At 57.2% G+C, this 20,886-nt stretch overlaps 1 protein-coding gene across 3 annotated transcripts in view; it reads right to left on the minus strand.

The window, feature by feature from the left end:
• Nucleotides 1–20,886, minus strand: part of KIRREL1 (kirre like nephrin family adhesion molecule 1) — a 95,826-nt gene that overhangs the window by 20,216 nt on the left and 54,724 nt on the right. For 2 of the 3 annotated variants that reach the window (XM_017652928.3, XM_017652925.3), the window contains exon 2: nt 456–626. In XM_017652928.3, the coding sequence (XP_017508417.1) occupies nt 456–626 (171 nt within the window). The remainder of the gene's footprint in view (nt 1–455; nt 627–20,886) is intronic. The other variant, XM_017652926.3, reaches the window with a different exon arrangement.

Genomic DNA, 20,886 nt, shown 5'->3' on the forward strand with positions numbered 1-20,886 from the left:
GCAGACATTGCCTGGGGAGGGGGCGGGGGAGCCGGGAGCAGAGCCAGCCTGCGGGAGGCGTTTGCAGGCTGCAGACCCGCCAGCTTTCGCAGGACTCTTGGCCCCCAGCGCCTCTTGCTTTGACTCAGTCTGCTTGCAGCCCCTCTCCTGGTGTCTGTGTGTCTGTCTGCAGCCATCTTGTGTAAAGGTCTCCTGGTTTCCCTTGATCTCTCAGGCTTCCCATTTTTGACCTTTCTTGAACCAGTCCACAGCCGGGAGGGAAGGCAGAGCGTTGGGTTGGGAAAGCAGTGGAGACAGAGCTCAGGGGAGAGGAAAGGAGGCTGAGCCTCACCTGCAGGAGAGGGGAGGCCTGTGGGGAGGAATGAAAGGAGGCTGAGCCCAGGAGTCCAGGGGAGGGGACGGGACACGGGGATAGGACAGCGTGGATGCTGGGCTGGCTGGGCGGCCCCACTCACCTTTGAGGCCCTGGCCCATGCCCAGTGCCAGCCCGTCCTTGGTCCATTGCACAATCCCCGAGTAGTTGAGCAGCACACAGGGGAGCACAGCCCGCTGGCCGGCCACCACAGTCTGGTCGGCTGGCTCCTGGCTGAAGCGGGTCTGGGTCCCTGGCAAAGCCAAATTGGGCACTGGGTAAAGGAGATTCGGGAGAAGGAAGGCATCAAGAGACCGCCCTCCCAGGCTCCCCCTCCCACTCTGCACTCGGCCAGAAGCCCAGGGCTGGGAGGGTGGAGCTCCAGTCCCTGCCCCCCTCAGCCCCAGCCCCTTCCCTCCAAGATGTCCCGCACTCGCCCTGCTCCCCTCCTCCCTGTGGCCCAGGGCATGGGCTTCAGGGGAGGAAGTGCTCAGAGAAAGTGGCAGTGTTACATGCAGGCCTTAGACGCCGGGCTAGTTCAACGAGCTCTCTTTACAATGGGGATACTGAGGTCCAGGAAGACGAATGATCAATACGTTAAGGGCAGAGCTGGGATTCGACCCTGGGCCTCAGGGCTCCTGGTATTGGGCTGTTTCTCTGCCACCTGCTGCCTCCCCCCACTCCCATGTGAATGGGTAGTGCATCCGTAACAATGCTGCTGCTGATGTCGCAGTCACCCTCCATCCTTGGGGCAGAACACACCACCACACTCCTGCTCGGACATGTGTCCTATGAGCCCACATGAGGTAACACCACACTGGTGCGACTATGCTGGGTACACTTCCCCCAGGTATGCACCCAGCGAGTGCATCAGAGCAGATTCCAGGGGGCAGGCATGTCTGCATGTCCCATGCGTATACAGAAGCTTCCAGGATGCTGGTGCAACCCAAAGCTCTGAACCCGCCCTTGCACACTTGTCCTGTTCTGTGCCCTGGCCCCTTGCTTCCCAGCACTTGGGGTGTGTGGGCACACACGCAGACACTCCTGCCCACGCTCAGCCTCCGCACTGTGGGAGCCACACTTGGCTGCCTGGCTGGCAGCTCGGCCGGGAGCATTTGATTAGAGAGCCGCAGAGTAATTGCCTGTAATTGTGAGGCCTAATTGGAGCAGGGAATTGGACTGTGGGTTTCTGCTCCCCCACAGCTCGTACCCCCCACCAGCACCGGCACTGGCCCACCTGACGGTGACGGCGCAAGGCCTGGGCACTCTGCACAGCTGTGGGAGCCGGGACCATGGGGCTCCTCTGCCCCGCCGTAGGGAAGAGGGATTGGGGGGCTGGGAGACAGCCAAGGGAAGGGTCTGGGGGCTTCCTGGCTGTATCCCCAGTCTGTCACGCCACTGCAACCAAGTTCAGCTTTGCCCAGAACCCAGGGGACACCCCCTCTTGTCTCCCTTCCAGCTCCCAAGTCTTTGCAGAGACCACAATCCCCAAATCCAACCTTTTCCAAAATTTCTCTGGTCCCCGCCACTCCTGTGCATAAGCAGACTGAGCACGTGCTCCTCCCCATGCCAAGACCTCCCCTGAGCCACCAGGGACGGGACCCTAGTTTCATCCTCTCCCTTATTTTTCCTCCTCCAGCTCCATTTCTTCCCTTCTTTCCAAGCCTGCCCCCAACCCCCACCTCCACACATTCCAGGAAGCCCTCCTAGATTGATCCCTTAGCTCCTTGGGCAAATACAAGCTTGTCCCATCCCTCAGCCCTGCTGTCACAGCTTGATCCATGGGATGTGCTGCCCCGAGCTCTCAGAGTCCATGGTCATGTTTTTGTTTGTCATGGGGTAGAAGGCAGCTGGTGGGTGGGGGTGTCTGCCCTGCCCGTTCTACCCGAGCAGGAACCTCTTCCCCAAGGCCAAGGGCCATCTGTCTGCTCCCTCTGAATCTCCCTGGACACTTGGCATCCACCTTGGTCGCTGCACACAAAGAGGACCAACAGAGGGGGCAGGGCCGACACAGGATTCAATGCGATGAGGCAGGATCTTTACTCTCGACTAAGTGTACCCTTCCAGCTCTGTGTCGGCAGAGGGTCAGGAAGTCAGAAACAGGGTCCCCCTGCACACTCCACAAGCAGCTCCCCAACTCTGCTGGCCTGACAGCCCATTCATTCGTGGTTTCTCAAGCAAAAGATAAGGCTCACCCACAGTTTGAGGGATTAGGGTAGCAGGTGCTGAGATCCTGGGGGAGGGGATAGGTCAGGTGAGCCGCCAGCATTATTAATTCAGACATTGCCCTCATTATTATTCAAATTTATTCATATCCTTGCGCATTTCTCCAGTGCGGGCTTACAGGCTGCAAGCTCCCCACACTCACGTTTCTCCTTCCCATGGCCCTGGAGTCCAAGTCAAGGGCCTGGGAGTGGGGTGGCCTGTGGGCCCCGGCTCAGAGACAGAATTCAGATTCACAGCCTGCCTGTGTGGGGCCTGGACACCCCCCCGTCTGATGGTGTCCAGAGGACAGCTAGAAGCTGGCTCCTTGCCCACTGGGAGCAAAGAGGCAGATGACCCCGCGGCAGGACAAAGGTGGGAAGCTCTTGTAATCAGAGTCAGAGATGAGAACCTCGCTGGATGGAGGGGTGGTGTGACCTGGGCACGCACTGCCCCTTCCCGCCGCTGTCTGCTCACCTGCCCAAGGACAAGTTGGAACCAAGGATCGCAGGGGCCCTTTTTAAGGGCACAGGTTTAGGAGACAGGTTAGATTTGCACAGCGCCTCTGCCACTTCCTAACCTTGACCTTGGCCAAGTGACATACTACTCCCCAAGCCTCATTTCCTCATTGGTAAAGTACAGATGGTAAAGTACGCCTACCTCCTGGATTCTGTGAAAATTAAGTGGGATGGTGCGCATGGCAGGCCCAGTACCTTTGCTTTCATGTACCCACCAAAGGGCAGCTGGGGCCCTTATTTCTACTGGGCAGGTAGATAATTAGAGGCACCACCAGAAACGTGAGCAGGGACATGACAAAGAAGGTGCCATCTGTCATTCTGGGGATTTTGGAGTAAGATTCCCTTCATTTAGTCTGGAGGCAGGGGGATGGAAGCAATGACCCTGAAAGAGAGTCCTGAGTGGAGGGAAAATGAAGGGGGTCTCGGGAATTTTACTCAACAGAAAGGCAGTCTAGATTCTGAGCCTGTGAAAGTCACAGGCCAGATTTCCCAGCCCCTAAACAGCCCCTGCAGGCAAGACAGAACCCAAGGCAGAGTGCTGATGCCTGGGGGGTGTCCCAACCTGGCTCTTGATTTGGGGAAAGCCCGGATCCAAAACTGCCCTTGCCAAGCCCTGTTCTCTCTACTCTGCCCACTCCAAGCTTCTGTCACCCTTCAAGCCCTTGCACGGGCCCTTCCTTGGTGGACACTGCTCCCTCCCCAACCCCTGGGGCTCAAATCGTCACCTCCTCTGTGAAGTCTTCCATGACTTGCCTCCATGCCCTTAGAGCCCCTTGTCCTCACTCCCCACCTCCCCTTCGGCATGGCCCACGCTGCACAGCCCATGCCCTGGCCCATGCCAAGGGAACGCCTTGAGTCTGGACTGTGCCACTCAGAGCTCCTGGCTCCGTCCCCTAGCACAGAGCTGGTGCTGGACACACAGCAGGTGTTCCAGGGAAGTCTCCTGCTGGACAGAGTGAGCATGAGAAAATGCCTGAGTCATCCTACCTTCTCAACCCCCATCAAGGAAAGGGGGCAGAGCACCCCCTGCCCCAGGTCGGGCAAGACGGGGCAGGAGGGTGGATGGCAGGAGGGGGTTCTCCCTGCAGGAAGGGCAGGAACTGGGCTGGGAGCAGGACTTGGGGTCAGTCCTGGCAGGCTCCCTGGACGAGGGCGTGTGGCACAAAGCAGGGCCGGGCAGGGGGAGCAGAGCTCTAGAAGGTTCTGATGCACTGGTGGGGGATGGCTGAGGAAAAAGCCTAGAAAGTGGGCAATGAGGGGACACCAGACAGGGCACAGCAGGAGGGACAGAGGGACCCTGGTGGTGTGACAACCAAAAGGAGGCACTGGGCATGTCCTTGAGTGTCAGGAAGGCACCAAGAACCAGTACCAGTGGCCCAAAAAGGACATACAAATCCGAGAACCCACTTGTCCCTCCAAGGTCCTGGGTCTTCCACCATGTGTGACACAGAGTGCACTTACACTGGAAATGGTGTGGAATTGAAGTGCCATCTGTGTGCCGGCACCCCACTTCTAGGAAATAAAACCAGGACCAAACAGGAATGCAGGGGCACGGTGGGCTGCAGGATGGGGCTGTGGGGCTCAGGGAGCCACGGCGGCATCAGGAAGGGGCCTGGGCACAGCCAGAACGTGCCCACTGCAGCGGCATCGAGCAAACATCCTTGCCTCCCGGCAGCTCCAGTCCACACATGTGCTTTTAAGTGAATTCCCTCCCACTTTTGAAGGGCTCCCTCCGTGTCCTCAGACACCATCACAGATGTGGCAAGCAAGGCTTGCGCAGCCATCGTGGAGACAGGCAGGGAAGCCAAGGAGGCCACACACGCTCACACAGGCTGAGGGGGGCTGCCGGGGGCATGGGTGACGCTGAGAAATAGAGACAAAGACAGACACCCACACAGAGCAGAGGGAAATAAATGAACCCAGAGAAGCAGGAAGGGAAGGGGGGGTCTCACTTAAAAAGAGACCAGGAAAGAAGACAGGTCCAAGGAAAATGCCAAGAAAGGCCAGGAGATACAAGATGCCTGTAGAGTCCCAGAGACCCAGGCCGTGGCAGGACAGGCAGGGGGAGGGCGGCTGAGATAGGAGCCCCAGAGCGCAGGCAGGGGTGTGTCTGTGCGAGCGTGTGGGCCTGGGGGCCAGGGCCCCGGCTCCGTTCCCTCCTTTGGACATGTTGCCATAAGGCTGTGGGGGTCTCAGACTCCAGGTGCCCCCCACAGCCAGGGATGCTGCCAGGAGGCTGGCAGGGTTTGCAGGCAGGTGATAGCTGAATAGGGCGGGAGGCCAAGGGCAGCACAGGGAGACCCTGGGGGGAATCAGGAGGGCAGGAGGGGCCGCCAGGCAGCTCTGTGCTGCTCCCACACGGTGAGGAGAGGACAGAGCTGGGGGAACCCCAGCCCCCCTCCAGCCCCCACTCCCCCTTTCCCAGAGCTCCTTCCTTTCAGGTTAGCCCCCAGCCCTCGCCACCCTGTTCTTACTCAGCACGGTTTGGGCTTCTGGGTGTACATTTATCACAGCCTGCCTGGGGTTAAAGTCACTCATGTGTGTGCGTTTCTGCCTCTCCCACCCTCCTGGGAGCCCCTGGAGAAGCCAGATGCTTTGATCTACCTTTCTTGTCCCTTTGATCCCAGCAACACCCCTCAATATGATAACTCCTGATTAGAAGGTGCCACCTGTGTGCCAGACCCCAAGGCAGGTGCCTTGTAAATGTACTCCCCGCATCATAACCCCTGCACAGTGGAGCCTCTTATCTCCATTTTCTGGGAAAGGGAGATGAGACTTCAGCGCTCAAGGCACAGACATTAAGTAACAGAGGGAGGCGCCAGCTCAGACCGTTCAGGCTGCAGAGTCCCTGCTCTGGGCGCTGTGACCCGCTGCAGGAAGGGCCAAGAAGTATTTCCTGGGTGGACTGGACCCTTGGGCCGTGCCCCTAAGGTCTGCGTCCACCTACTCCTTCTGACCCCCCCCCCCACTTTCCACCACAGACTCCCATCTGAACCCTGCTCATCTCCTGGGAGGGCAGTGCTCCCACAGTCACGCAGGGACCTGCCAGCCCGCAGCCCCCAGCCATGTGTGGGGGGTGTCTTGATGTAAACATCCCTACAGGAAAGGTGAGCAGTCCCCAAGGCAGGAGCAGCCCTCAGCAGCACCCCGAGGTCTCAGCGCTTGGCCAAATGCAGCCCTGAGGCCACCAGTTCCACCAGCAGTGGTAGTAAGAACAGCACCCCCTGCTCATGAAGGGCCGGCCGCTGTGCCACGCACGTCACTGAGGCTAAGTCACTGAACGCACACAGTATCCCAGGGACGGAATCGCCCTAACGATCTTTCAGAAGGATCTAGGCTCAGAGAGATGAGCACCCTCCCTCCCGTCACACAGCTGGTGAGTGCTGGAGCCCTACGGCAGAGCAAGGGGCCAGAACACCTGGCTGCTGCTGCGCTGCGTGCCATCTCAACAGCCTGGTCCTGCTGCCTGGCACCTCCCATCCCCTGGGGCCTCCTAGCTCAGTCTCCGGCTACCTCTGGTACTGCCCCTCACCCGGGGCACTCTCTCCTCTCCTCCTTAGCCCCGACTTTCCCGGGATGCCTTCCGGCTTTTCTGCATCACTTCCCCCATCCATAGCAAAGCCCTGGTGTCCGGAGGCAGGCTCCATCCCAGTCTATGTGCGGGGACATCACCTGCTCCCACTGGGCCTGGCCCTGGGGCTGGGGACTGGGCTCCCTGACAAAGTCCTTGTGAGGACAGAGAGGCTGAATTCCATTTGTGACTGAGAACTAGGAAGTGACCTCTACGTCTATCCTTGAAAGGATGGAAGCACAAATTCTCAGCACTGTGTACCTGAGAACAACATGTGAACAACATGTACCATAACACACAGCACACACATTCCCCGGTGCATACACACACACCCTCTTTACATTCAAGCACCATGGGTGCCTGTTGGCACCCGTGTCTTGGCACATGTACCCTGGCAGCCACATTTCCAGAGCCCTGACTGCCAGACCAGCCAGGAGGCAGAGAAGGAGTGGGGCCAAGCACACAAGGAGCTAAGGAAGCCGGGCTGCGGGAGAGGAGCTGGTGGAGGCCGGGCCCTGTCTCCCCGGATTTATCAAACGAGCAGTAATGAACCCCCTGGGCCGAAGCAGTCCCGGAGCTCTCTGCTCCGGATTGCGGCTGGTTCAAAGGGAAGCCTTTGATTCGCACCGACAGCTTTCAGATGGAACTGAATCTCTGCACACTCCACTCTTCCCCTGCCCCCCTCCCTTCCTTTCTCTGCTCTCCCATCTTTGCACTCTTCCCTGCCCCCCAAGATGTTCTCCCCCACCCCAGCTCGATGAAAAAGACAACAGCCAGAGAGGGGCCCCTCCCACTGGATTCTCTTATGGAGAAAAGAGGACTGCCCATCTCCAGACTGAGCCAGCAAAGGGGGAAGGAAAGAAAAAAGGCGGATTTGCACTTTTGATAGAAGAGGAAAGAGGGCAGGGGACAGGGAGAGAGGGAGAGAGGGAGAGAGGGAGGGAGAGGAGGGAGGGCGAGGAGGGCAGTGCTGTCCGGGAAGGCAGAGCTCCTGGCTGCCCGGGCAGTGGGAGCACCGGACCCTGAGGCAGAGAGAGAAGCGACTCCAGGACCCCCGGAGGGAGCCAGCCGGGCCAGAGGGTGCTGAGTCTGTCGGTTCTGCCGCATACAGGGCCCGGCCCCACATCAGAAAATGTCAAAATGTAACGTGACCTTAGACTGAACCTGCTCCTTTGACAACTGAGGAATCAGGGACCAGAAGGCCCCCCCCACTAGCTCAGAGGGTCACCTTAGGTGTGGCTGGGAGAATGGCTGTCAGGTGATAAGCTATCAGATGAGGTCCCTCAAAGACACCTTTCTGCACATTCACAGGCTGTTATCACCCCCACCCTGCCGCCCACCAGCATTGACCATAGCACAGCCTCTGCCTGCAAGCACAGCTTGAAGTGGAAAAGTCAGTGAGCAGCAGGGCCCTCAAATGCCTTGACTCAACCTACCCACCGACCTCCACCACCTTCCCACCGACCTTCACCCCCTTCCCGCCGACCTCCATCCCCTTCCCGCCGACTTTCACCACCCTCCCACCGACCTTCACCCCCTTCCCACCGACCTTCACCCCCTTCCCACTGACCTCCACTACCCTCCCACCGACCTCCACCACCTTCCCACCGACCTCCACTACCTTCACCCCCCCACTGACCTCCACCACCTTCCCACCGACCTCCACCACCTTCCCACCGACCTCCACCCCCTTCCTACCGACCTCCACCCCCTTCCCCCCAACCTCCATCACCTTCCCTCCAACCTTCACCACCTTCCCGCCCACCTCCACCACCTTCCCACTGACCTTCACCCCCTTCCCACGGACCTCCACTACCCACCCACTGACCTTTACCACCCTCCCACCGACCTCCACCACCTTCCCACCGACCTCCACCACCTTCCCACCAACCTCCATCACCTTCCCACCAACCTTCACCCCCTTCCCACTGACCTCCACCACCCTCCCACCGACCTCCACCACCTTTCCACTTTCCATCCTTTCTCATCCTAGGAAACCAAAGCCATAGGCTGAAGAACCAGTCTCTCTTCTGCCCCCAAGCCTGCCTGGCCGAGCCACCCTGATGTCTGTCTCCAAGGCTGGGCTTTGGTAGAGACAGCAAAGGGGGAATCTTTCCAGGGACCAGATGGGATTTTACAAGTGGCCACAATCTGGCCTGGTTTCCCTGCATTTGAGCAGACCACAGGGGCTGGGTGCAGAGGCTGGTTGCACGGCCTGGCTGGTGTTCACAGTGATAGGGCGCATCAGTTTAGTGGCCTGGGCCAGTGGATTAGTCACCAAAAGAGGCAGGGACAGAACCCTGCAAAGGAATGGGGACCTGGCCCAGCACCATCTGCCAGGGAGGGGCAGAAGCACTCTGGGCCAGAAGGTAGGCAGTGTGGGCTTCTATGGCCCTGGCTCTGATGCCCTAAGATTCTAGCACCATCTCCTGCTCTCCCGGGGCCTCAGCCAGACCTTGCTGACACCCCATCGTTTTCTGAGGGAGAACTGGTATACCTGGGGCAGGCCTGGCATTTCTCCCAGCAGGGGTGCAGAGGGAGGTCTTTGGGGTTGACACTAGACAGTGGCCAAGAGGACCTGGAGGACCAGCCAGCACGGGGAAAGAAAGGCCATTCTTTGTTTTCTCTGTACAGAACGCCCCAGCAGAGTTCTTTGCATCTCTTCTACTAGAGCCACGATGGGAAAAAGAGTAGCGGGCAGGCAGCCCTGTGTCTCCGAAGTCACCTGCCAGCCCAGGCCCACGACAAGGACTTGGAGGCCCCAAGCTAAACAGACGGGCAGGTGCAGCTGGAGACACTGCCCCCTGCCCCATATGGACCTGCAGCGCCCCCCTCTGCCCCCCTGGCTTGGAGGCACCTGGGCCAGACCTCATCTGACAACTCTATGCAAATGTGCCCTGGCAGGGGGTCCTGAGAAGGTTTTAAGGGAAGGACAATGGCACCCTGAGCCCAAGTGGGGATGGCTGAAGCAGGTATGACAGGCGGGAGCAGATGGGGGTGGCAGGGATGGTGGTGCAGTGGGGGGTAGGTGGCTGCAGATGACTTAGCTCAGACAGGAGACAGGACAAGGAGGAAGAACAAAAGCCAGAGAGATGCAGGAGAGAGGGCAGCAGCTAGGACACGGGGAAGGCTGGCAGGGATGGCTGAGGCACCAGGGGTGGAGGGGGTGGGTGAAGAGGTGCCCCGTCCTCCCCCACCTCCAGGCCTGCATCTGCCTCCCCTGCCCCCACCAGGGAAGCAAGTGGCTCAGGGGCTTGCAGGCCTGGGTCACCAGCAGTCCCCAAATACATAGGCAGATGGTCCCATGCGCAAGGATGAAATGAGAATGCAGAAAAGGATGGGAAGAGGGAGTCAGGGAGGACAGAGCAAAGCAGATGAGGGGAGTCGGGGGCAGGAAATGTGGTGATGAGTCTGTGCAAGGCTGTTCTAAGGTATGGACAGAAAGGAGCTGCGGAGGCACTGCGGTATGAGAGAGACAGGGATCAGGACAGGCACGAGAAAGGGCCAGGAAAGAATGAAATCAGAAAGAGAATCTGAAGGTAGAGCTGGAAAGGTCTGGATCACCGATCCAGCACCTCTGGTTTGAAGATGCTGAGCATGGGCAAAGGAGAGGGGCGTCTGGGGTGGGCACGTCTCTGAAGTCCTGGCGGCCTCTGGGCCCGCCTCCCCTTGGCAGAGGGCCCCCTTCCCCAGGGCAGGGCACACCCCAAAACTTGCTGTCCTGCACTGCTGGTGGGGGCAGGATGGGGCTGGGGGGTCTTCACTGGGAACCCTCCTTCACTGAAAGGAGGGAGGGGAAAGTGGCTAAGAGAGAAGTTATGGAGAAGGCTGGGAAGATGGATAAAAATGGGAAGTGAGAATCAAGAAGAAATGTAATGCGACCATCTGGGAGAGGAAAATGAGAACAGAGGGAAGGGCAGAGGCGCAGAGGAAAAGAAAGTGGGGAAGACGAGGAGGGGGCGGGGGAGGCAGGCCAGGCTCGGGGGTGGGGGGCACAGGCCACAGGCCGACGACGGGGCGCGGGGCGCGGACCTCTCAGGCGGTCACTACCCTCCAGCCTCCGCGGAAGCTCTGGAGCATTTAGGTCAGAGAAAAGGAGTGAAATCCTTGGGAAATGGAAAGGGTTAGCCAAGGAGGGGGAGGGGGAAAGAGCAAGGTGGGCTGTGTCTGAGGCAATTCCCAAGGCGCCCGGAGGACAGGGCCCTTGTCTGCCCCCCACAAAGGAAGACAGGCCACGAACCACAACTACCCCTGGCCTCCCTCCCACGGGAGGTGTCCTCGAGCGGCTAGCTGACCGGTGCCCCAGGCAGCGGGCGGCCCCAGGAGGGGAGGTACTGAGGTGGCCCTGGTCTCCCACCACCCTGCCCCCTTCTGGCAGACCACCCTGTCCTGGGGTCTAACCCCATTCCGTCCTCCGACATTCAGTCCCTGCCCCTGGTTCCTCCGCAGGCAGGTGGCCCAAGGCCTCCCTGGGAGGAAGGACCAGCCCTGCTCTGGAAGCCTGCCTCCGCCTGTGCTATTTAGCCCTCTAAGTCACCACTGTCAACTCCGGAGGACAATCTAAGAGCGGCCAGACTGGTCCCCCTGACAGGCTGCAGGCCCCAGAAAGGCAGGCCGATCCCCAGAACCACTCCACAGAGGTCTCCGGGCACTTTTAGGAACAATCTCCAGAATAAATAGCCTCAACCCTGAGACATCCAGGCAGATGAGGGCAGAGGCAGCAGTAAGGGGACATTCTGTCCTTTACCGGGAAACCCAAAGAGCCCAGGAGGCCCAGGTGTCCCGACACCAGACAGGAGCCCTCAAGGACACCTCTCCATTTCTAAGGTTAATGAGTATATTCTGTTTCTGCACCCCCTCCCTTCAAAATTAATAAAAACAGACCAGCAAATCCTGGTGTTAAGACCTTTATCCCTTTCCAGAGCTGGGGACTCTTCATCACAAATGACTTTGCACGTTTCTCCAGCACTTTCAGGTGGACCACCCGACCTGGTCACTTTGCATCCTTGCACCCAGGACAGTGCCTGGTATGTAGTATTCACTTAAAAAAGTGTTGAGCCAGGTGGGCAACTAATACAGGGAGGCCGGGGCCCTGATGAGTGCCCTCGGCATCGGCCCTGGCCTCCCCCTCCAGCAGGGCCTTGTGGCAGGGCTGCCGGGGCAGACACCCTACAGGCCCCTAACGCAGGGGTATTCCCAGGCCCCTTGTGAGCCCTCCTTACAAGCCCCCAGGCCAGACACACATTATTGACTCCCAGAGGAGACCAGAGGTGTTCAGGGTAAGGGTAGGTGACCACCAGAAAGCAATGATTCAGAGGGCTCTGTGTGGTATTTAAGACCCCTTTCAATCCTGGCGCTTCGTGATTCTCTTCACACACCTCATGTATTTTCGTCTTCCTTTGGACACACATACACCTCTCAAATAATCAGCATGTAACAGTTCGATCCAGGTGGGCTGACGTGGTTGCAATGCTCAAGTTTAAAGGAAGGGATTGTGAACAGAGCCATCTGCAGGGAAAAGAACCGTTTAGAAAACAGTCGAGGATGGGGTCAGAGATATAAGTACAACTTTTGTCCCATGGCAATTAATCATGAGACTTCAATGACAGAGTGATGGGGACCTCAACGTCATTGTGCTGATTTAGACCTGTAGCTTTTGTCTACAGCTATATGGTATCCATTTTTGCATGACTAGATTGTAAATTCTTTGAGGCAACAGATGTAATCTTAGTTGTGCAAAAGAGACAGTACAGAAGTGCTTTGCACAGAACAGGTGCTTAATAAATGCTTGTCATTTGAGTATCTGAATTAACAAGTAACGGATAAAGTACCCGGGTCCAGAGAAAGTCAATTCAATCATCATTCATTCAAGTAATAAACATTTTTTTAAGTGAACACTACATACCAGGCACTGTCCTGGGCGCTAGGACGCAAAGTGAAGAACAGACCTGGCCCTCCTTTGCCCAGCTTACAGTCTAGTGGATGAGTGTCACGGTAAGTGTGATGTCATACGGGTTGGACACTAGAGGCCCTGCTTGGCACACGGGAGACATTCAGTAAATATACATTTAAGGACTAGAACTGCATCGAGTCTTGAAGACAAGAAGGAATTCAACAGTCAGAGAACTGGAGGAAGGGCATCCCAGACAAAGGGAACAGCGTGTGCCAAGACTGGTGACATAAAAGACCCGTAAATAGTTGTGCCTGGAATTTAGGCTGGCAAAGAAATTGGAAACAAGGTCATATCTCTTTAAAAATGAAAAGCTTTCTCCTCAATCTCTATCCTCCAGGAACTTCTAAGTTGTTGAGAAAGACTGGACGCAGACAAAGTTCAGAGGTCCAGATTCAGAAAGACACACGTGGAGGCTGTGGCTGGTGTGCTGTACAGAGCCACAGGGTGTCTAACCGGTAAGGTTCAGGAATGGGCTTAGAAGAATCAGAAGGGAAGAGGCAGCTGGTTAGTGGTGTTAGTGTGAGTCTGTTGCGGGGGGGGCGGCGTACGTGTCCTTCTTCGCATTTGTGTCTTGTGAGCTTGTGTGTATGTTACTGCGTGTCTATATAGATGTGATGCCATGTAGCCACCAAAAAGGAGAATGGGGCACTTTCTACCTATAACTAGGACATTCTAGGCTTTTCCAATTAATCTCCATTAAAAAGGTTCCCTACAAAGGCGCTTCCAGAGGCCACAAGTTGGGGTCATCTGGATCAATCCTGCGTAAAGTAAAGCGGCTCTGACCGGCTGCTGAATCGATCCATCTACCTTGGTTCATTCCACCCGGGCAAGGGGCACAGAATGTTAATTTGCTGCAGGGAACTGAGGGAGGCTGCAAGTGGAGGCTCTGTAATTAACAGCTGCAGGAGCAGGGCCTCAGTGTGGTGGGATTCCATAGGCAGCGGCCTACATAGGGTAGCGCTCAGGGTAGGCCTTTGGGGTTGATGACGCTGAGGCTTGGAGGCTGGGGCTGGGAGCTCTGGTCTGTGGCTCTCGATCTTTCCTGTTCCGCCTGACTCAGTTTGCTTGTCAGGTGGAACACAAATGCCCCAAGAAGAGGGGAAGCCCAGGGAGACCAAAAGCATTCATCTAACCACTGTTGGTAAGTTTACAGGACACTAATGGAGGACCTGGTGGTGGTGACCAGTGCGGCGTGCAGGGCCAGGGTCTATGGAGAGAACTTCTCTTCAAGGCCATGCATACTGATGACTGTTCCCAGGACCCCAAATCATGTGAAAGCCAGGGCAGCTCTGTGGCCTTATTTCCATGAAAGAGGCAAATATTTAGCAGAAAGGGGAGAGCAACCCACAGGGGCCAGTCATCCCCTCATCTCCTAGTTGGCCTGCATGCACCCAGGGCTTGGCTTGCATCCTTCAAATCATCCTCCTCCAGGCAGTCTTCCCAGATGGGTTGTAAAGAGGTTACTGATTTTCCTCTCCCATTCCATCCAAACCAGCCCCTCTGGCTGGTGTCTTCATCAGCTTCTCACTTGTGCCCTTTGCAACTTTACTGCTCACCAAAATTTCACTGGTGTGATGCTACCCAACCCTACTCCCTTGTGTCTTTATCCTGTGTCCTGTGTCAGCCTCAGGACAGCCCAAACACCAGACGAGCACGGCCCTGAAGGAGGTGCTCCCCGAAGCCTCACAAAGGCTGCGAAAAGAAGGGCTTGACGGGGTCAGTGGCAAAGAGCGTGAGGCATCGAGGCACAGGAGAAGTCCTGGGAGAGGCAGCCTGCCTCCCCCTTCCCACCCTCTCCCTGCACCTCTGATTCTTTCCTTCTGTCTTGATCTACCTGTGCTGGGCCCCCAGGGAAATGGGGAGGGGGTCTCTCCTTCCTCCACTTCTGCTGTTCCTGGTGTCTGCAGTCACCTAATGATTCCTCATTTAGCCGCCCAGCCCTCAGTGGGGAGAAGCTCCCTTTGATTGCTTGTGACACCAATCTCACAACAAATTCAGCACTTCGTTTCCTGGACAGCCAATATTCCCCCTCGATTATCTCCCTGCAAGGGGGACAGGGCGCTGTGCATTCCAAAGAGCAGCTTCGGCCTTCTTTGGATATCAGAGTCAATCAGGCTCACAGTCCTGGAAGGATGGGTGGGGTGTGGTGAGAAGAGGTTCTCACAGGAGCACAGGGGCCTCCGAGAGCCAGGAAAAGGCAGAGGAGGGGGCAGGGGGACGGGGAGCATGGTGGGGAACAGACAGAAGGCTCTGGAAACCAGGCCCTCAGCGGGATATGTGCAAATTCTCTGAAATGGAAGGTGGGGATGGGAGCAGTCTGACCTTTGCTCAGATACTTCTGGAACTTCTTTCCCAAGCCACTCCTGAAATCCTGACATTTCACGCCACCACCCCCAGCCTCTCGGTGTGGGGTTAAGGCAGGGAGAAGAGGGTTGACCTGGAGTCACCCTATTTCACCCTGGAGTGAAACAAGGGAGGGAGAAACCCTTCCCTGCTCCCTGCCTCACACCGGCATTCGTGCCCTGACTCCTCGAACTCTACGGAAATGACTTTTCCAAACAAAATCACTGGCTCCTGGCTGCGCTGTCAGAGAGGCAGGTGTCCTGCGAGGGGTCTACCCACATGACTGATGAGGGCAAATGAAAAGAAACTTCTCCAGCCCAGGAGGCAGTGAGTGGGGGCCTGGAGGGATAGGGCAGGAGGTCCTCGAAGTGAGTTCGTGGAGGAGGAAGGGGTGGCTCAAGTGAGAGCGGGAGGGGACTTCTGAGGGGACCCTGGGAGTGGGTCAAAGGGAAGTAGTGACACGGACGTGTTGCTAAAAGGCAAGAATGGAACAAGGAGAGGCCAGAGAATGGTGAGGACTCCACGTGAGACCCAAGGGTCCCCAAGTGTGGGAGAGAGAAGTGTGGGAGCCGGGCATAGGTGGGCAGAGGGGCAGGGATCATGGGGAAATAGGGGCAAGGGTCAGAGAGCTGGAGAGGGCAGGAGGTGCCAGCCCACCCCCAGGAATGCAGGATGCAGGCCTCCCACTGGGAAAGGGGGACGGAGAGGCAGGGGAGGCAAGGGGAGGGGGCTGATCACCAGGAGGGTAGCAGATGGTGACTGTCATTAAACGGATTCCAGTAAGTCCTGAAAGTCTTAGACAGCAGAGACAGCTCCCGGGAGCAGTGGGAGGGGAGAACTAAGGATCTCACTCAGAAGCCTCTGTGCTGACACATCATCTCACCCCTACACCCACTTCCACAGGAACCCAAACAGTCAGCCCCCAAACTGACCCTAACAATCCTTCCAGCCCCAAATCCTAACTAGGACATGAGCTTCTTGAAGGCAGCACATCTCAATTCCCTTAGTGGCTGGTCAGCAGAAGTGATCAACAGACATTCACTGAATAAATGTTCACATAAGCCAACCTTAACCCCTACCCTTAGCAGTAACCCCTGCTTCACTCCTGGCCCCTCCTGGCCCCCCCAGTGCCTGTACTGAGCGCTGGTCACACCCAAGCCCCAGCTCTGACTCGATCCCCACCCCAGTCCTCAAAGTCACTGTCCCCACTAGGAGTTCACTTCATTGACTCTAATATCGGTGTTTTTTCTGCACCCACACCTTTGGATAGATGGCTAACATCCATCTGGGCCAGCAAAGGTAGAGACAAACAAAAGACACAGCTCCACCTGCCAGCCAGATCAAAGCGGGAACTAGACCCCTGAATTCTCAGGCTGATTACGGATGCTTGCTCCTGTCTCTAACCCAGCCACCCAGAGCTTCTGCCCCAGGGGCTGGGTCCTAGAAAGGAGGACGGAACAAGGCTAGGAAGTTAGGACAGAAGAAACCTGGTGCCCGAGACACCAGGAAAAGTGAGTCTGAGCTGAAGAGGCAGGTTTGAGTAGAGAGAAATGCGACAGAGAATAAGCGAACTGCCTCCAGATCCGGGGGCAGAGCCGGAGCATCTTCCCACTTGGAGCTCTGACCGTGGGATCCCCTCACCCTGGGTGCCCGTGGGAAGCCCTGCTGTGGGGGACACAGCCTGTTCGCCACAGGACTCTGCAGCAGGGCCCGCTCCCTCTGAGCCCTGCACCTCTCTCCTCAAATCTCCAAGGAGCAAAGGCCCTTGCATCTCTCGGGACTTGCCGCTGCAGCCCGGAGAGGAGCTGAGTATTACGTTCCGTTCTTGCTGCAGCCAAATCTGATGCTGGGGACATGTGATGGATGAGCTGGTTTGGACCCCAGCTCAGGGGGAGGGATGATGGAGTTAGCCTGTCACTCTTTCCCCCGGGGGAGGAAGCGTCGGGTCCCCCATGCTGTCTGGAACATGCACACTTCTGAGATGGTTCTCTAACCAAGATCCCTGGGAGACTGCAAATCCCTCTCCAACCATTTCTTGATACAAAGACCTCTGAGCACCCAAGTGCCTGCACAGTTCTGCGGAAAGCAGGATCAGGAACCCAGGTGTGAGACCCCCCGGCCCCAGGCGAGCCCCACTGCTTCCAGCCAGCTGCCACATCTTCGGGGCGCTTTGAGAGAGGGGCGCGAAAGCCTGCCTCTGCTTGGCTAGGGGCCTTCCAGGCATTTCTCGGTGACAGCCATGGGCCTTGGAAGCCTGGGGCAGGGCAGGAGTGGAGGAGGGAGAGAGACAGTACGGAATAATAATGAGGATTTTTAATAACTCGTCAGCTATGGTGTCAGCTGAACAGCCGCAGCCCAGCCCTTTGGGGAAACTTCCTGAGGAACTGTCTTCCTGGGAAGTGAGAGGAGTCAGAAGGGCTGAGGGGAAGGGGAAGCGCTGGGCTCCTGCTGGCCCGCAAAGCTTTGAGTGAGCATCCGCTGGTGGCACAGGGCAAAGGGCAAACAGAATTACAGAGCCCGGGGCCCGGCCCTCTGGGAGCTCCCACTCCCGGCCAGACCCACAGGCCACGGACGCAGCTGAAGACAGGAGCAGTCCAGGAGGGTGTTAGGGAGCAGGCGAGCGCCCCTCCAGGAAAACACCCCCCACACCTGCCCCACTCGCTCTGTGAAATCAGACCGCTGTGAGGCAATTCCATGCTTATCAGTTTCTTCTAGTTCCCTAATAATTCACCAAGGGATTGTCTGAAGTAGGAGTGCCGTTAAAGAATGTCAGAGAAAGCCCCAGTGATCACCATTCAGTGGCCTCATTTTTTAGATGAGGACACTGGGGTCCAAAGATGTGCAAAGACAGCTGGTGGCAGAGCAAGACTCCTAGAAATTGGAAATTTAGGTCTCCTAAAAATGAGTATGAGTTTACAAATATAATTTCCATATACCTTTCAGGGACCCAACTGCTGCCAAAAGGGCAGTGCCCCAGTACTGGGGTCAGGGGAGCTGTCTGTTGGGTGGGAGCAATGGGGGAACTTGGGGTAGCCCATCAAAACCATTACATGTCTTCTCTTTTCCTCAGGTCACTCTCAGAGGGCTTCCTGGAAGCAGTGGCTGTGATGTGAGCTGGGAAATGGAGAGACTTCCCAAGCCTCTGGAGTGATGAGTGGAAACAGGCTCAGTGCCATGGACAGAAGAGAATATTCTAGACCTAGGAAAAGCTGTGGGAAGGCATGAAGAAGTAAGGGTACTTATCATACACATGTAAAAGGTATAGGAGCAGCAGTGGCTCCCATTCTCAGGAGGTCAAGGACCCTAAAGGCTTCATGGCTCTAAGCAGGGGTTCCCTTCCAGGTCCACAGAAGTGAGCTCGATCGGTTCCTTGATGCCCTGGTAGCCTGCAGAGAACATCCCACATGTCCATGCCCCCAAAATACAGCAGAGTGGATGGTATCATCCCTCAGCGGCCCTCACTGTAAGTCACAGCGCTGGGGACAGGGGACTCACACACCTCTGTCCCATCTTATCCCAGGAGCCCCCAGAGGCAGTGGTACCCCTGTACCGCAGGCCCTGGCACACAACAGGCACTCAACCAAGGAAGGCTTGATGGAGCTGGGGGCTTTCTATGGGAAGACAGATGAAGGAGAAATATAGGTCTGGGAAAAGGGGGTGGGTGGCTAGGGCTGGGCTCTGCACCCTGGTGGAAAGCCAAGACTGCATGATTCCGTCACAGTTCAGGAAGAGAAACTAAGGCACCAGAGAGTAGGCACGTGTTGCAGATGAGAGATCCCGAAATGAAACCCAGCAGTCAGCCCCACAGTCCCAGGCCCGGGCTGCCAGCGCCCCCGCCCCGCCAGCCGCTCTGAAGATGTAAAGTGCTATCTAAACGTGATGCATTATTAACACTTTAGAAATCATATTTCACAGCCGCCTGGCTGGAGCTGGGAAATGAATTCTTCCTCCTGCTCTCCGGCAGGGGAATTACTGTTAGAGCCAAATGTGACAGCGGTGGCATGTGACTGGGGCGCCCAGAGAGGGTGCACCATGCGAGCCCACATGGGCAGGTCCTGGCGCCCCTGCTCTGCCCAAGGCCTTGCTTCCGACCACTTTGGCCCCACCCGGGCTGGGCAGCCACACGGACCCCTGCCTCTCCCACCTCGCCGTGATCAACCTTCAGGAGTCCCTGGCCGAAGGCAGGCAGAGCCCATGACCCAGCTCCTCGCCCCCAGGCCCCTGTGAGCCCCAACTCAGGGGCAGAGCCTTGTCCTGCTTTGCTGAGGGGGTGGTTTCAGAGGGGGCAGGATGCCCCAGCCCAATGGGAGAGGCAAGTCCTCAGGGTGGATACACAAGAGCAGGAGATCTCGGACGATGGCCCCTAAGTCACTGCACAGGGGCTTCCTGGAAGAGGAGGGTCTCAAGCAGGTGAGGGGAAAGAGCATGAAGACAAGGGACTGGGAAGGAGTGTCCTGAATGGGGTGAGTGGCCTTCAGGCAGGCTGAGGTGGAAAAGGGGTGGTGTGGACAAACAAGGACAGCTTTTGCCCAATTGATAGGAAAAGGGGTGGTAATGTATCGCCGGCAGAAGGGAGGAGGCCAGCAGCGAGCTGCATCCTATCCTCACCAGAGAATCACCAGCCGTGGGACTGGGAGGCAGGAGGGAGGAGACGGAGAGTCTGAGGTCGCTGCCATCCCCGTCCCAGGACCCACCCCAGGTCTTCCTTGAGGGTGCTGGCAGTACAGGCAGCTTGCAATTAGGCACAAGGAACAGACGCACCGATTTTCAATTAAAACCTTATCTACAGGGTGCATGGATATCAAGGCGGGTAGGCTTGATGCTCTTCTGAGCCAGCCTTCAATATTTGCAGTGCCTGGAAGGAGACGCAGGGAGGGCGCCCAGGCAGCCCTGGCGACATATAAATTCTGCTCATAATTACATGACTTTCAACACCACGAGATGCCAATAAAGTATTTGCAAGGCACACAAATTAACGGCGCGTTGGCATTCCCGAGACGGTGCTTGGACAGCCGGGGCATGGGAGGGGGCTGCCTACAAAGCTGATGCAGCCTCCTCCTTAGTTTCTCCACAAAGATGCCTGCTGTTCAGGGCCCCCCTCCCCAGACCTGCCAACTTAACTCGCTTGCCCCCCCAGCTCTGTTAGAGCCTCAAAAGTAAAGGACTTGAGTTGTGTGTCTTCCAGAAGGAAGTGGAGGAGGGCCGGAGGGGAGCTGCGAACAGCTGTTGATGATGACAGCAAATGTCAGGCTCTCGCAGCTCACCGGGAGGCTCCCTCCCCTTCCGAGGTCTGGCCTCTTCCCTTGCTCCCACCTTCTGCAGGTGGGCCCGCCACAGGCCAGGCACCCCGCAGGGTTCCTCCTTCTCATTCATTCAGAGGGGAAGCAGGGGCTCGGTGGGAAGGACCTGGGGCTTAGGTTCAATCAGGTGCCAGCTCTGCCCTCCCAGCCCCAGTTTCATCAGCAGTAAAATGGGCATAGTGGGTGGCCCAAGAGAGGGGGCAGAAAGAAAGCCCACAGAAATGGGTCTGCAGAGGCTTTGTGAGGCCCTCCATACAAGTCAGGTCGCCTCTGTGCTCTCGCCATCGCAGGCCCCTCTGCCCACGGCGGAGGCAATGAACTTGTTGGGACCAGAAGCTCTGTCTCCCCCATCTCTCTACTGTCTCAGTATCCCCTGGCTCCAGCCCCTCTGCAGGGGCAGAGACTCAATAAAATAAGTATTTGTTGAACTGAGCAGAGTGCAAGGAGGCAGACAATGAGGAGCTCCCACCGACACTTTGGTGGGAGCAGATTTTAGTAGAAAGAGTAGCCAGACACACGTGAGCTGGAAATCAGAACTGAGTCTGAATCCCACTCTGCCAACCAGGCGAACCAGCACACCTCCCTGGGCCCCGGATTCCTCATCTGTACAGTGTGCAGCTCGGACAGAAGGTCTGCAAGGTACCTCC

Source organism: Manis javanica, chromosome 14 (assembly GCF_040802235.1).
Source record: "Manis javanica isolate MJ-LG chromosome 14, MJ_LKY, whole genome shotgun sequence".
NCBI classification, from domain to species: domain Eukaryota; kingdom Metazoa; phylum Chordata; class Mammalia; order Pholidota; family Manidae; genus Manis; species Manis javanica.